General features: G+C 35.0%; 7 protein-coding genes across 10 annotated transcripts; 4 read left to right on the top strand and 3 right to left on the bottom strand.

The window, feature by feature from the left end:
* The first annotated feature begins 3,881 nt into the window (after positions 1–3,881).
* On the top strand, positions 3,882–7,201 carry LOC6647764 (probable maleylacetoacetate isomerase 2). Of its 3 annotated transcripts, none has more exons than XM_047013504.1 (4): positions 3,882–4,302; positions 6,048–6,225; positions 6,286–6,616; positions 6,674–7,201. In XM_047013504.1, exons 1-4 carry the CDS (start codon positions 4,279–4,281, stop codon positions 6,801–6,803), a joined length of 663 nt encoding a protein of 220 aa, XP_046869460.1. In that variant the 5' UTR covers positions 3,882–4,278; the 3' UTR covers positions 6,804–7,201. The 3 variants fall into 3 exon arrangements, with proteins under 3 accessions (XP_046869460.1, XP_046869461.1, XP_002070563.2); XM_047013505.1 differs by lacking the exon at positions 3,882–4,302 and adding an exon at positions 5,434–5,501; XM_002070527.3 differs by lacking the exon at positions 3,882–4,302 and having other exon boundaries at positions 6,000–6,225.
* Positions 7,202–8,243: 1,042 nt separating this feature from the next.
* LOC6647765 (probable maleylacetoacetate isomerase 2) lies at positions 8,244–10,366 on the top strand. Of its 2 annotated transcripts, none has more exons than XM_047013503.1 (3): positions 8,244–8,642; positions 8,705–9,035; positions 9,091–9,121. In XM_047013503.1, the coding sequence occupies exons 1-3, from the start codon at positions 8,333–8,335 to the stop codon at positions 9,104–9,106; spliced, it is 657 nt and encodes a 218-aa protein (XP_046869459.1). In that variant the 5' UTR covers positions 8,244–8,332; the 3' UTR covers positions 9,107–9,121. The 2 variants fall into 2 exon arrangements, with proteins under 2 accessions (XP_046869459.1, XP_002070564.2); XM_002070528.4 differs by lacking the exon at positions 9,091–9,121 and adding an exon at positions 10,099–10,366 and having other exon boundaries at positions 8,245–8,642.
* LOC26528895 (protein new-glue 2) lies at positions 9,109–10,024 on the top strand. The gene has a single exon (XM_023178489.2). The coding sequence runs from the start codon at positions 9,358–9,360 to the stop codon at positions 9,835–9,837; it is 480 nt and encodes a 159-aa protein (XP_023034257.1). The 5' UTR covers positions 9,109–9,357; the 3' UTR covers positions 9,838–10,024.
* A 490-nt stretch (positions 10,367–10,856) lies between the features above and the next one.
* LOC6647766 (protein new-glue 1) lies at positions 10,857–11,189 on the bottom strand. Its single transcript, XM_002070529.1, has one exon. The coding sequence runs from the start codon at positions 11,187–11,189 to the stop codon at positions 10,857–10,859; it is 333 nt and encodes a 110-aa protein (XP_002070565.1).
* Positions 11,179–12,161, top strand: LOC6647767 (protein new-glue 1). The gene has a single exon (XM_002070530.3). It carries the CDS (start codon positions 11,693–11,695, stop codon positions 12,023–12,025), a length of 333 nt encoding a protein of 110 aa, XP_002070566.1. The 5' UTR covers positions 11,179–11,692; the 3' UTR covers positions 12,026–12,161.
* A 987-nt stretch (positions 12,162–13,148) lies between these two features.
* On the bottom strand, positions 13,149–13,667 carry LOC111519211 (protein new-glue 1-like). Its single transcript, XM_023178785.2, has one exon. It carries the CDS (start codon positions 13,664–13,666, stop codon positions 13,277–13,279), a length of 390 nt encoding a protein of 129 aa, XP_023034553.1. The 5' UTR covers position 13,667; the 3' UTR covers positions 13,149–13,276.
* A 366-nt stretch (positions 13,668–14,033) lies between these two features.
* LOC6647769 lies at positions 14,034–14,837 on the bottom strand. The gene is made up of 2 exons (XM_002070532.2): positions 14,229–14,837; positions 14,034–14,163 (listed from the first exon to the last, which is right to left on the bottom strand). Exons 1-2 carry the CDS (start codon positions 14,835–14,837, stop codon positions 14,086–14,088), a joined length of 687 nt encoding a protein of 228 aa, XP_002070568.1. The 3' UTR covers positions 14,034–14,085.
* Positions 14,838–14,983: the final 146 nt, after the last annotated feature.

The raw sequence follows: 14,983 nt of genomic DNA, 5'->3' as shown, positions 1-14,983 counted from the left end.
CTCAGCAGCAGTTCAAATCGAAACAGAAAATCTAATTTCCAAGTGAAATACAATACTGAAGTACTTCAAAATACAATATAAGTATAAAAAAAAGCGAAAAGAAAAAAACCTTTAAAATATTGAAAACGATTGATAATAGCTATTAGACATATCAATTTTGTTTAAAAATCAAGCTAATACTAAAAAAAGCAAACACCATAATAGATATAAGTTGCATACAGATTGAAATGCATATATAGAAGAGTATCTGTACTATATATATATGTATATCGGAGCATGTCTGCATTACATTCCTCTTTAGACAAGTAAGTAAAAGACATCTTAAGCGACATCAGCAATGCAAATATTTAGGTTTGGGGGTGGGTGAGATATCTCAAGCATTATTCCATTATTCAGACTGACAAACTAATGGACTGCAGTCTTGAGATGCCAAGAGATAAAAACCCATCTACAGGGCAGCTGTGGCCCTCCCTCCCCCTTCCCCCTCTAAATGACTTTACCGCTAAAGTATTAAAGTGAATAGGATTGTAAGGGTCAGAATTTAGGCATATTTATAATAATCTGTGTCGACCCTTCATCAAATTGAATGTGTATTGTGTTACAATTAAGTACGATATATAAAAAATAAAGATATATATATATGTATATCTATACTATACAACTACACAAACTCTCAGATGTAAGTTTTAACTGTAATATGCAAAACATGACAAAAAAGCAAACTTTTATAGACAAAAAAAAAAAAACAAAACAATGAAACTAAAAAAGAAAAACTGTTACTTTATGGCATTTAGTTGAGATGATGCTATAACCATAACCTCTTGTTGAACGTAAATTGTATTTAGCATGTAAGTTCTACCTACCTAACTCACCACATAATAATGAATAATGCATGCATTATTAAATGATAAATTAAAATTAATTATAATATTCTAAAAACAAAAAAGTATATATACATATATATACATATAAATGTGAACGTAAATGTTTTCATGGTTGTAAACTGATGATCAAAAATAGGTTAAAAAAAAAACTCAAAAAAAAAAAAGAGAACTCGAAAAAGAATATAAGTGCAAGCAAGAAAATTTCACATACAATACTTTGAAAATGTTCTTTATATATATATTTTATTTGGTTTTTGTTTCATCTGTTTGTTTGCATGTTTCTGTTTGACTTTAATTATTATATTAACCTACTTTATGCGGATAGTCTTTCTTTCAATTTTAACTCACTAACACACTTTCGAGAACTAAACCAAACGAAACGAACACACAGAAAACATAAACGAAAAATGCAAAAAAAAGAAAACAAAAAAACTTACAAAACATATTTAATGAATCATGAATATTCCCTCCAAAATAATTTTTAAAATTATGTATTTGCTATAAATGAAAGTCGAAATTAGTAAGCTTTTGGCTCTGATCTCTGGAAATGTATATGACATGGAAACGTTTTATCTATCAAACGATATATACGAAAGGATTGATAAGGACGAACCGATGGATTGAGCATTGTATGTATTTAGCCATGATGTTACCAGTTACATTAAACATAATTATGATTACAATGATTATTGTGTATTGGCATTGTATGTGTATGTGTAAAATGAATGTATTTACATAGATAACAAAAAACAAAACAAAAAGAAAAACGATAAACTCTAAAGGCAAAAAATGAAAAACCAAAAAAAAAAAAAACTGTGGCGCACTCTTGCCCATCATAAATTGTAGTCAATTCTTCAAACGCATTAGGTTAAGTGTGAGCAAAAGTATAAATGAAATATCGGACAGATGATGATGATGATAATGATGATAACGATGACGATGATGATATATGGACACTATTTTCTAAACGTATTACAACAATAATTTATTGATTTGTTGGTAATTTTATACATACTTATATATATATATACTTATATATACATATATATACATATTATATACACGGTTACTTTGGTTAGCTAGCAAAAACGACAACGACGACAACGACAACTTAGGTAGCGCTGAGGTAGTTAAACACTTTATGAATGTTGTACCCAAAACCCACGCCCCCCCCTGTTGAGAAGAAAACCTATAAAACGAAACACCATTAGCGAGAGCACTCTGTACAGACACGAAATTTGAATTGAACCCAGCTGCACCACAATGACAACAACAAGATGATAGAGATTATGCTCCAATAGACTCGATGGAATCACGAGTTTAGGCCAGGCCAGGTTTTGTGTGTTGTCTTGTCTACCAAGTTAGTTAGGTCCGCGTCCCTCACATTCTATCCTTTTAAAAAACACACACACTTACACACACACACACACTGTCTCTCTCTCTTTCTCAGTCACCTCACTCACTCACTCTCTATGAATCTCATCTTTGTTGGATTTGTTGTACTCTGCCATTTTTTGGTGTGATATTCTATTGGTTGTGGCGGTTGAGTTTTTGCAACCGTTTTACAAATTGTTGCATTTTCTACTTAAATCGTATGAAATCATTAAAAAAAACTAAAAAAACAAAACTAAATGATTTTGATTTCCTGTTGTTGTTTTAGTTATACTTAATTATGTATACTTGTACTTATTACTTAACATTACTTAATTACAAACATACAGACATAAATACATACATACATACATACATGCAATGTAATGAAATTTTTTGTATGCGTTTTTACTTACTAACTGTAACTAATTGCAAGAACTTTGTTAACTATTTTAGTCCATACATACGTACATACATACTTTTAGGTTTAAGCACTTGTAATTTAATCGAAAATCATTTGAGTAAAAAAAAAAAAAACCTTAAGAAATGAACTAAACTTACAAAACAAAAAAAAAAACGAGAAAAAAAAAACGCAAATGAAAATAAAGATGTGGTCGTAAACAAAAACTACTTAATAGTCTTTTACTATTTTCGTACTGAAATCAACTCATTAATCGTATTAGCAATAAAATAAATGTAGAAATTGAGAAACATTTTATTGAAATAGGTCAAGAAGCTAAAGGTAAGAAGAAGCGAAAGGTAATTATTTCAGCTAAATTTCTCAAAAAGGTAAAGTTTCCAAGTGAAAAACCGAGTCAATTCCTGTAAGAATTTAAAAGGCATCGTCTTCTTTTTAGTTTTCTTTAATTTATAAATCACTGATCGAGTAGAAAATGTTTCTCTTTTTAACATTTAAAGCATTTCAGCATTTAAAAGAAATAGAAATAAACGAAAATTACAAAGGAATTTCTGGAATCCCAAAAAAATGGTTTAGTTAGAGTTCATAATGGCATTAAAATACTTTAAAATTAAGAGCTTTTTTCTAATTTAGCACTTAACATTTGAAACACCACATTTACCTTTCATTTGAAAAATCTCATTAAAAAATTGATTCATGGTATTAAGTTTATAAAGCAATCCTTTTGAAAAAATTTATTCATGGTATTAAGTTTATAAAGCAATCCTTTTGAAAAGCGAACAAAAGTTGAGTAAATGAGAATTCTATGCTTTTAAACGTCGACTTGTCATCTACCGCAAGTCGACGTCGATATAAAATCGAAAGTCGATATAAAAATTTTAAATAATGTCAGTTTTTATTTAAATTTTAGTAATATACTCTTTTTCGAAAAAATGTTCTACTTAAATTGTTACTGTTGGCGTTTTTGAAAACTCCAAAAGTTTATTTTCAGAACGTCCCATGGAGAAGCTTTTGAAGAAAGCTTTTGCATCAACTGCTTGTGCGATGTGCGCTGCATTACCTTTTGTAACTTCTTTCCACCACTACCACCACCAGCGCCGCTCATTCGGGGCATATTTGTATGTATGTGTAGAAACTTGCTTTTGCTTTGTTGTTGGCTTTTTGTCATTGTCCTTTTGCTTTCGCTTTTCGCACTCGTTTATTTAGTTCAGTGTGTTCAGTTGTGTTTTGGCTTCGTATCCTGTCGCTCTCGTTTTGCGCTTACCTGAGCCACTTTCCAGTTTCCACAATCGAGTGGATTTTGAGCGGCGGCTGCAAACTTAACAAAAACAAACTAACCAAAAAAAAACCAAACCAATTAACTTGTCTTTCCAAACCAAATAGCCAAAGAAGTTAAACAACCAAAAATATACAAAAAGTGTGTGCAAAATAAAAAGCAATAGAAACAAGTTTAAATAGTTTCTACATTTATAACTATTTCATATTGCTGTAGTGGTTGCGTTCACCCTGTGGTGGCGCTTTTATTGAATATCCTTCCTAATCCTGTGCTGTGCTGTGGCACCAAACGGCTTCAAAATTAACTACTCAAAGTATCACCACAACGCTATGTCCTTATCGGCCATAGCCAAGGTAAGTCATTTGAAACTAAAGCCCGCAATCACAATTGGCGCCTTGTTTGCTAGAAAACAAAAAAACAAAAAAAAAAAAAACACTTATACATATAAAAATATAAATATAAAATGCATATATGTATATTGTGTGGGGGAAAATAAATATATGATTTTAAGGAAAAGTCACTCATACCCAATACAATCACTGATTGTGGATTGGGTTTCACTCATACCGTCAGCGTGTAATTTAAGTGGCAAGAATTGCGCAAACTCAAGCTTTTTACCCCTACAAGACTCGTGTACACCCTGCTGTACACTCGTACAGAGTTGTCAGGTGGCCATTGGTTTTTCGTTTGCAAATGCATTAATGCTTGCTTAATGAATACTATCTCAAAACGGCTCCTATCTAAAACCTGAACTTACGACTATCTAAATAAACCATGAAATTAAGTTAAATTTAAATGCAAATGTTTAGACTTTAATCTGATATTTGGCAACCCTAGGCAAAGGCTTTTAACTCAAACCTCAAATGTGCAGAATGGCGCGCTTACTCAAAATGTAAAACAACCCCTAAATATGAAAGCACACCCCTCGCAGAAATATTTTCTGAGCCATTTTTCGCTCGTGCTCGCGCTTCTTCCTCTTGAGCAGGGGTCCAATGTCCTTGGTGCGCTTCCCTGGCAGTGGCGACCGACCGAGGACAACATGTCAACTTGGTTAAGGTTAATGCCCCTAGTCGACCTTGATGTGCGACATACTTCGGGACTCGGTGCCGGCCTTATTCGGCCCGGCCTGAACCCGGCCCTCTATATTGGTGGGTTGAGTTGGCTCCTGTCATTTTGGTATGCTTTGCGACATGACTTTCTCATAGGTTCAATGAACTTTTAGGGAACTTATTATGTTTTCCGTGTGGGTGGATTTTAGGCGTCGACATTGTCGATACGTAGGCTCTCTTTTGTCAGGCTGTCGTCCAGTCTGGCGATACTTTTATGTATGTATGTATGTATGTGTGTGTTTCAATGTTCTGTATTTGTGTGTATGTACATATCATTTTAGGGCTCGTCCTTTATTCCCTGTTGCTCTGCTCTACTCTATTCCTTTCAGTTCTGCTCTGCAGCTGTTCTGAACTGCTATTTTTGGCTGTGCTTCCATCAGTGTGTGTATAGCTTTCCTTCTGTCTGCATCATTTGCCTCATTTGTCTCTAACTGATGAATCATGTGGGTAAAACACTTTAATTCACTGGAAATTTATCATTTATCAGTGAAATTTCAATGCAAAAATTATTGCCTGCCTTTTGGCTGATTTATAAATCGATAAGCCATAATCAATATATAAATATCTACAATATATGTATATGTGTATGTATCTATATATATATATATATATATATATATATATATATATATATATATGAGATTGTGGCTGCCGCAAGTTTTTTATCACTGAGTAAATAAAAACATAAATTAACCAAACAGCGAATGGAAATGTGAAAACCAGTTTAACTAGATGAAAGAATTACAAATGAAACAGAAATATAAAAAGCAAAAAAACTAATTCCAGTGCTTGTTATCAATGGCGGCAACCTGTTTTTGTTTATTCGTATAAATTAGAATAATAATACATTTATGCAATAATTCGAAATGAGTGGGTTGAGGCTACATGCCTCCATCATTCGATTGGAAGCTTAGAACGTATAGAGAAGTGTCTAGTCAAAAATGTCTTCTAATGCAAACATTCCCTCTAATTATGTTTCTGATGTACAGCCGATACTTTATTCGTATTGGCGCAGCTCGTGCTCTTGGCGCGTGCGCATTGCCATGAACCTGAAGGAGATACCATACGACATCAAGCCAATTAGTCTGATCAAATCGGGAGGCGAACAGCATTGCAATGAATATCGTGAAGTTAATCCTATGGAGCAGGTGCCAGCTCTTCAAATTGGTAAGCAGCAAATAATGAACGCCTCATATACCTTACACTTACTTATTGCATTATTTATAGATGGACATACTTTGATTGAATCGGTGGCTATTATGCATTATCTGGAGGAGACCCGCCCCCAGCGTCCATTATTGCCACAAGATGTACATAAGCGAGCAAAGGTACGGGAAATTGTCGAGATTATCTGCTCGGGCATACAGCCACTGCAGAATCTGATTGTGCTGATCCATGTGGGTGAAGAGAAGAAGAAAGAATGGGCACAGCATTGGATAACACGTGGTTTCAGAGCCGTCGAGAAGGCCCTCTCCACCTCGGCTGGCAAATACTGTGTAGGTGATGAAATCTCTATGGCCGATTGCTGCCTGGTGCCGCAGGTTTTCAATGCCAGAAGGTAAGCAGTCAACTTAATGACAATTTTTCATAAATTAAATTGCTTAATATGCTTTAGATTCCATGTCGATTTGCGTCCGTATCCAATTATTTTACGCATCGATCGGGAGTTGGAAAGTAATCCAGCTTTTCGAGCTGCCCACCCATCCAATCAGCCGGATTGTCCGCCGGAGCTGCCCAACAAATAGAATTTTCCGACGACAACTGCAAAACGCCGTAAAACGAAAAAGTGAATTGCAGTTTGTAAAGTTCCAATACAAGCAAACATATAATCTATACTGTAACAGTGGAGTTGAGTAGTGAAGAGAATCTTTGATTTGATTCTGGATCTAGATCAGGGGTAAAACAGACGAAAAATTTGGATGCGGATGTGACCAGCTTAGCAGAGATTTGATTAGGCAGAAACAGTCGGATGTGATTAAAAAATTTGCTAACAGCATTTAACTATGCATAAATGCATAAAAATACTATCGGTTTAACATGAATTACAAATGAAACAAATTTTTATTTGGCATTCAAAACAAAAATAAAAATACAAAAAAAAATAAGAAAACAAACGAAAATAAAAACAAAATTTTTGAAAAAATTCTCAAACACAAAATTTCCAAAAAACAAAAATATCTTTTCAGTTTTCTCAATGTGAAAATTATCTAAAAGATGTACTCATATATATTTAAATGTAACTTATTTTTATGCATTTTAATTAGGCTAACAAAACAAAAAACCAAAAACAAAACTAAACAAATTCCAAAATACACTCATGACAACAAGCAAAATTCAATTCAGGGATTAAACAAAAACCGAACTAAACTAAACAAAATAACAAATATTTATATATACATATATATATATAAAGAAATTAATTTAGAAAGCCTACAATAAGAAATCTAATGTCAAAGTTGGACAAAGAAACAAACAAAGAACATTTTTCGAAAAGTACAAAAGAGCACAGTCAACCAAGTGAATAAGTAAGCTATACCAAGAGAGAAACTAAAATATATATACACAAATATATATAAATATATAGAATCGAAAGACTCATAAGTAATGAAAAACAATTACAGATTACTGGGCATATTACATCTAGTCTTAAGAGCCCAATTGCAACCACAAAATAACCAATAACAAATTAATGCACACTAGCTAAATGGCAAGGCGAAACAGAAGAGATGTATATGCACAGTTTTTTAAAATTAAAGAAAATCCAATATGATAAGCGACTACGGTTTACCAATTTCCACAGATAATACCCTTAGTACTCAAAGCTTGGCTAGGTACAAGTACATCATATGCATCAATCACATCATTAAAGTCAAGATCCACTAACAGAAAAACAAAACAAAAAAACAAAAACAAAACAAAAAACAAAATATTCATCAAATCCATAATATTGTAACAGTTCCAACTATTATTGACTATTTAATAAATAAACCTCAAACTAAACAGCATTCGAATTTGTACATAAAATCATTTTAAAGTGTAGCATACTTCTGGGCCCTGTGCATTTCACCTGGCTTTTTTTTTTAAATTACCTGCTCAAAATCATTTAAGGTGCAGCATACTTTTAAGGCTTCTTACAAATCAATCGAACTAGTTCAATATCATTGGCGAGCTTGTAAGAGAGCCAACAGCTGTGTGTCTTATCAATATCATCCCGGAAGAGAAGACGCAAAATATTTATTTGCAAGTCAATACTTGAGAAAAAATTCCATTCAAAATGGCTGGGTCATTGCGATTGCCGCCCATGTTTATAAAAGGTTTTCTTAGGCACTCAGCCATGACTACAACATTAGTGCCCAGGTTAGCCATGTCCAGCAAAGCAGCAGCAGCCGAGGACCAAAAGAAGCCTCTACTCTATTCGTTTTGGTCCAGCTCCTGCTCCTGGCGAGTTCGTATTGTCTTGAGTTTTAAGGGCATACCCTTTGATCTTAAGCCAATTAGCTTATCTAAACGGGACACCAATAATTGTTACACCGATGAGTTCCATCAGATAAATCCCATGCAGAGGGTACCCTCCCTTGTAATTGGTATGTGTGTGCATAATATTCTTTAAAAATTGTCCACCTTATTAAATATTATTCAATTTTAGATGGTCATACACTAAGTGATTCTGTGGCTATAATGCATTATCTGGAAGAAACTCGACCAGAGCATCCACTTTTGCCCGAGAGTCCATATGAACGGGCCAAAGTCCGTGAAATTGTCGAGATCGTTTGCTCTAGCATACAACCACTGCAAAACGTTGGAGTCTTGGATGAGGTGGGTGACAAGGGTAGACTAAAGTGGGCCCAGTTATGGATCAAACGTGGTTTTACGGCTCTCGAGAGTGTCCTTTCCACTACATCGGGCAAATACAGTGTGGGTGATAAAATTACCCTGGCAGATGTGTGCCTGGTTCCACAAGTTTTTAATGCCAAAAGGTAAGAGTTATTATAATTATATATGACCCAATTGTCCATGGCATTACGATTTCAGTATAGCCTTATTCTAATGGTGCCAAGTTATCAAAGTGTATGTGGGCCAATCGACAAGAAAAAGCCAAAAATTTGCAAACATTTCTACAACAATTTGCAGACAAATGAAGACAATGGCAAATTTTGGCAATGTTTGTCAAGCGCTGTTCAAATATAGAGCGAAACTCTTTCTTGCGAACGTACTTATTTCTTAGGATAGATCAGTACTATAAATAGTGAAACAAGAATTGTGAAATATTATCAGCAATCAAGCAATCGAACCATCAACATGAAATATTCTTGCGTTCTTCTACTCCTGGCAATTGTTGCTTGTGTCCTGGTCAAGGAATCGAATGCAGCAACAGGGACAACAGGTACAGCAACAACAACAACTACAACAACGTCTGGAACAACAACGACAACCACAACATCAGCTACATCGACCTCCTCAACCACCGCCAGCTCGGGCACAAGTACCACAACTACCACCACAACCTCAAGTCCCACAAGTTCCAGCTCCACTTCCAGCTCAAGCTCATCGTCTAAGAAATGTTGTTGCAATAAATGCAAAAAGGGAAAGAAGGGAAGTGAAAAATTGGCTTTCAAAGCATCAATAAAGAAGCCAAAAAAGAAGACTACACGTACCATTAAGAAGAAGAAGAGCAAGAAAGGATGCACCAAGAGCAAGTCCGGCAAGTCCGGCAAGTCCGGAAAATCCAGCAAATCCAGTAAATCAAAAAAATCAAGCAAATCCAGCAAAATGTGGTGAGCTTATGAGCTCAGGATACAATGATCACAGTCAAAGACAAACCCGACTATGCCATGGACTACGCGACTAACTTATACAATTATCTTATATCACTAGTATTCAAAATTTATTGTTATTAATTTTTTAATAGAACTAAGGCAAATATATAGCATGAAAAGAAAACACTAAAATTGATTTAGTTTCGAAAATAATTAATTACGATTAATACCAACATGTATACAAATAATCACTTGATCAAAAATCTTTTCCACTTTTTTTTAGATACAAGGTGGACCTTACACCATATCCCAACATTGTTCGCTTAAATGAAGAACTACTTGGAAATCCAGCATTTAGCTCCAGTCATCCACATACACAACCTGATTACATTCCTAAAAACGGTTTCTAATTAACATAAAATTACTTTAAATTGAAAAAGCTTTTAAAAATTTATGTTTATTCAAAAAATTTATTAATCTGTTTAACTAGTCTATGTAGAACTCTTGACCGTCTGTCTAGTGAAGAATAAAATCTCCCAAATACCACATAATGAATTTTAAATAATATATTGACATTCTTCTCTGTCACTGAATATAAATCATATTTAAGTTGATCCCTACTAAAATGCAGTCACGACTAGCCAGATGTATTTATAAGAAAAGTTATTTGAACCCTTAAATTGATTGAGAAAAATTGTTCGCGGTCGAATTTCGAGCTCAACTGAGATTAATTAGTTTTGGGTGCCTAGAGCCCAAAAGCAACGATACCAGCTATAGTCGATATTTAATCAGGTTAAAGAACTTATAACAACAATTACAATTCTTCCACTAGTTGATAAAAAAAAGCGCACAACAAATGATTAGCAAAAATTTGTTAAGTGGAACTAAAAACAAGCTGAAATGAACACTTGACTACGATAAGCAAATAATTTTATGAAAATTGCTTTTTATTTGCCTTAATTCTATATAAATAGGTGATTATATCAAACATTCAAGAAGTCAAAGGGTTTATCATTTTAAATAATTCATCATATGGATCGCTTAGGTCCGCTTGTGGTGTTTGACAATCTTCTTGTGTTTCTTATCCTTCTTACTCTTCTTGTTCTTCTTAGGATGTTTGCGGTGACGCTTGAAGTGAATGACGTGCTTCTTTTTGCCAGAAGAGGAGCCAGATGAGGACGTGGATGAACTGGCTTCAGTGGTGGTTGTTGTGTCCGATGAGTCTGTCGTTGTTGTAGTCGTTGCCGAACTAGACGTTGTGGTCGTAGTAGTTGTGGTTGAGGAGGTGGAAGTCGAGCTTGTTGCTGCTGACGATTCTCCAAGCAGGACACAGCCTATGACGGCCAGGAGGAGAAGAACGAAAGTGTATCTCATGTTGATGGTTGAGTAGATCGGATGGTGATGTCTTACCAAAATAATTATCTGCCTATTTATACTTCTTAGGCCTAAGTTGAGCATATGTTTGGTCTAAATTTAAACAATGGAAGACCAACATTGCCTATTTGAGAGTCTTGTTCAAATAACTCTCAAATAGAGTAAAACATTTGATAGTCTATTTATGTTTTTTTAAAAAGAAAGGTTAATAGTTTTACTTTTCACATAAATTTGATTTGTTAGAAACATTTAAAGAAATATTTGGGGAAATCCGCATATTTCGGCGTAACAGTGAAAATGGGAGCAGGCCTACGGGTAGTTTACTTTGCATTGTGTGATCATTCTTTGACGTTATTTTACGCGAAACCTACTAAATAAATAGGCACTGTGCTGCCATTGTTTAAATTTAGTTCAAGTAGGCAAGCAAGTTAGGCCTAAGAACTATAAATAGGCAGATAATTACTTCGACAAAGCATCACCATTCGATCTACTAAGGCATTAACATGAGATACACTTGCGTTCTTCTCCTCCTGGCTGCGATAGGCTGTGTCCTGCTTAGAGAATCGTCAGCAGCAACAAGCTCGACTTCCACCTCCTCTACCACAACTACTACGACCACAACGTCTAGTTCGGCAACGACTACAACAACGACTGACTCATCGGACACAACAACCACCACTGAGGCCAGCTCATCCACTTCCTCATCTGGCTCCTCGTCTGGCAAGAAGAAGCACGTAATTCACTTCAAGCGTCACCGCAAACATCCTAAGAAGAACAAGAAGAGCAAGAAGGATAAGAAACACAAGAAGATTGTCAAACACCACAAGCGGAGCTAAGTAATCAAAATGATGACAGAGCTTTAAACGAACTTGATTATTAGAACGACTTTCCGACTATCCACTAAGAATGTTATACATGATTATTTAGTTAGTATCTAAGCATCACTTTGTTACACCTTTTTGATAGAATTAAACTTGCAAATTTATTCAACGCTAAAGAACATATTTAATGAATTTTGGAAAAGGAGACAAATGTGGGCATGGAATCAATGTTGCACAGTGCGTATGATCGATTAAAGTCTTTATATTGACATATACTTATGTACTTAACTGTTCTTTAATATAGTTGACTAAAAATTTTACTTGCTTAAAATCTTTAAATTTCAAAAAAACATTGGGTACGATTTTCAAAACGTTAAGACCAACATTTGAACTTAAAAAGTTTATTCAAAAGTTTTTTTTAAATCCTTTACCCTTAGTCAAGCTCAAAAAGTCAGTTTTATTCTGAGCGAAGAAATGAAGCTCAATTTTATTGATTCTTTTAGATTTCAATTCCTTTTTTTTTACCAAAAAATATTTTGATGGAAAAAAAGTCTAATGAGTATTTTCTGACTTATCTGTGATTAATATCTGATTGAATCTTATTAGTTAATCTATCCGAAAACAATCACAAAAAATATTCTCCCCAATTGAAAAACTCTAGTATTTTATCAGTTTTGGTTAGAAATAAAATTCAGCTTATCTTCATAAGTTGTTTAATTTAAATACTAATACATAATTAGAAACCAGACGGCTGGGGCTTACTTTGGCCGCGTCAAGTCTTGTATAAAAGTCACTGTTTCCGAACAATCGTTCCTATGGGAACGATCCACTCATTTGGAAGAATTTATACCTAAGTTATGTCACTGTCACTGTCACTGTTCGTGACTTTGCGGTTTGAATTAGAGCTATATAAAATAGTGATCCGATCCTGCTGCATCCGAGATATAAACTCGTCTCGTCGTGCTGATCAAGAATATATATACTTTGTATGGTCGAAGGTGCTTGCTTCTATGTGTTATTCTATTCTGACTAAAATTAATATACCCTTTTTGCAAGGTTATAAAAATTGCTAGAATAAATAAAACTTACATCATATGCATTTGAAAATTTGGCTAAATTATGCCATATATTTGCTTCTTAGTTCTATAAAAAGTTAACAAAACAGATAAAATACTTATATAAGAAATTTTGTGATACAGTCGAAGAGTCCATAACTCGCTCGGTTCCATTAGAGTTTCTCATTATCCTGAATTGGTCAGCTTACATTTACCATTTTTTGCTGCAGCCTTTCTTACCCTTACCCTTAGTCTTCCTACGTCTCGTAGTGTTTACTTTTGGCTTGTCCACAATTAAATGGAACTTGGCTTTAGTCTTATCTTTCTTGCAACAGCAACAAGATGGAGTTACTGATGAGGCAGTAGTTGTCTCTGTGCCACTGGCGGTGGTGGTAGCCGATGCAGTTGTTGTGGCTGCCGCAGCAGTTGTTGTGGCAGCCGCAGCAGTGGTTGTTGCAGAAGCAGTAGTTGTTGTGGCCGAAGCACTGGTAGTTGTGGTGGTAGTTGTGGCCTCGGTAGCTGGTGTGGATTGGGCATTCGTGTGCCTGACCAGGACACAGCCAATGGTCGCCAGGAGTAGAAGAGCGCAAGTGTATTTCATATTGATGCTTCAATTGCTTGATTGCTGATGATGATACTTCCAAGTGTTTCACTCACTATTTATATCACCAAACTACCTTCATTGCGATGTACGCAAATAGAAGGTTGCTCCATATTTTCATAATCGTTTGACAAACATTGCCAAAATTTCTATTGTTTTTTTCGTTGTGCAAATTTTGTGAAATACTTTTGCGAATTTAACGCTTTTTATGTTTGAATTCCAATTTAATTATTTAGATGGCCCTGTTAAGTTTTGAAACGTTTATTTTTTCAGTATCCACCTAAGTAAATATAGGAATTTAAAATTAATTAAACAAATCAGAATGCGGCTAAAGTTAACCCTCTGCAATTCTCTGATTAACAATTACTTTTCGCTTGTTAAATTTTTTATTCTCCAACAATCTTTCAAGTTCATTCTTATTATCGATTTAATGTGGGTAAAATTCGTTGTTGTATATATTCCAACACCTCGTTGATAGTTTCTTGAATTTGACGAGGCTGAAAGAAGAGGGGGAAAGGAATGTTATATTTTGGGGTTGTAGGTAATTTTGGCATATACTAACATCCTGTTGAGAATTAAGATTGGCTCTTGGTTCTTCTACGACTTCCTCCACCTGCTGAATTTCAACAGGATCGCAAATGGCATCTGTTGATCCAGATTGAGGCTCGGTTTCTGACTTCTCATAGACGTAGGCCTGCTCAGGGGGCTCATGGGCCTGATTCTCCGTTTCCCATAGCTTATTTTCATTGACATAGTTATATTTCTTTTGATCGTCGCCATCTCCATCTCGGACCCAGTCAAATTGTATTATCTGCCAGCCAGTCCCATTGTAATTAAAGTCAATCATAAAGCGCAAGTGATCTTTCGGTCCCAATGCGAATTCCTCGTTAGCCTGATCAAGGCTCGCCCTCAGCTGATCCTCGGCTTGTCTAAAAATGCCACGCAAGTCACTGGCATATGGTTGACCCCGATCTCCATAGCCGCCGTCATAGGGTCGATGCTGGTGCTGATATTTTCCACTATTATCAGGCATGTATAATCCACTTGCCCCATACAGCGAGGGAACATATCGTCCAGGCTTGGGCAAAGGCGTTTCTGTTATATCCGGCGATTGGGCACTTATTAAACTCAGTAGAGTTCCAGAAACCAGAATCAAAATACGTCTATCCATGCTGACTATCGAATTCCATGTGAATCTCTGACATACGATTTAGCCAACCATTTTGGTTTCTCTCTTCACAATTCACTCAAGATAATAATTTAAAGGCTTTATGTGAGAGATGGCACCATTTAATTAAAATAAATATGGGGGTGTTT

The sequence above is a fragment of the Drosophila willistoni genome, chromosome 3R, assembly GCF_018902025.1.
Source record: "Drosophila willistoni isolate 14030-0811.24 chromosome 3R, UCI_dwil_1.1, whole genome shotgun sequence".
In the NCBI taxonomy this organism is placed as follows: domain Eukaryota; kingdom Metazoa; phylum Arthropoda; class Insecta; order Diptera; family Drosophilidae; genus Drosophila; species Drosophila willistoni.
Note: the sequence above shows the minus strand (reverse complement) of the source record. Positions and strands in the feature narration are given on the sequence as shown.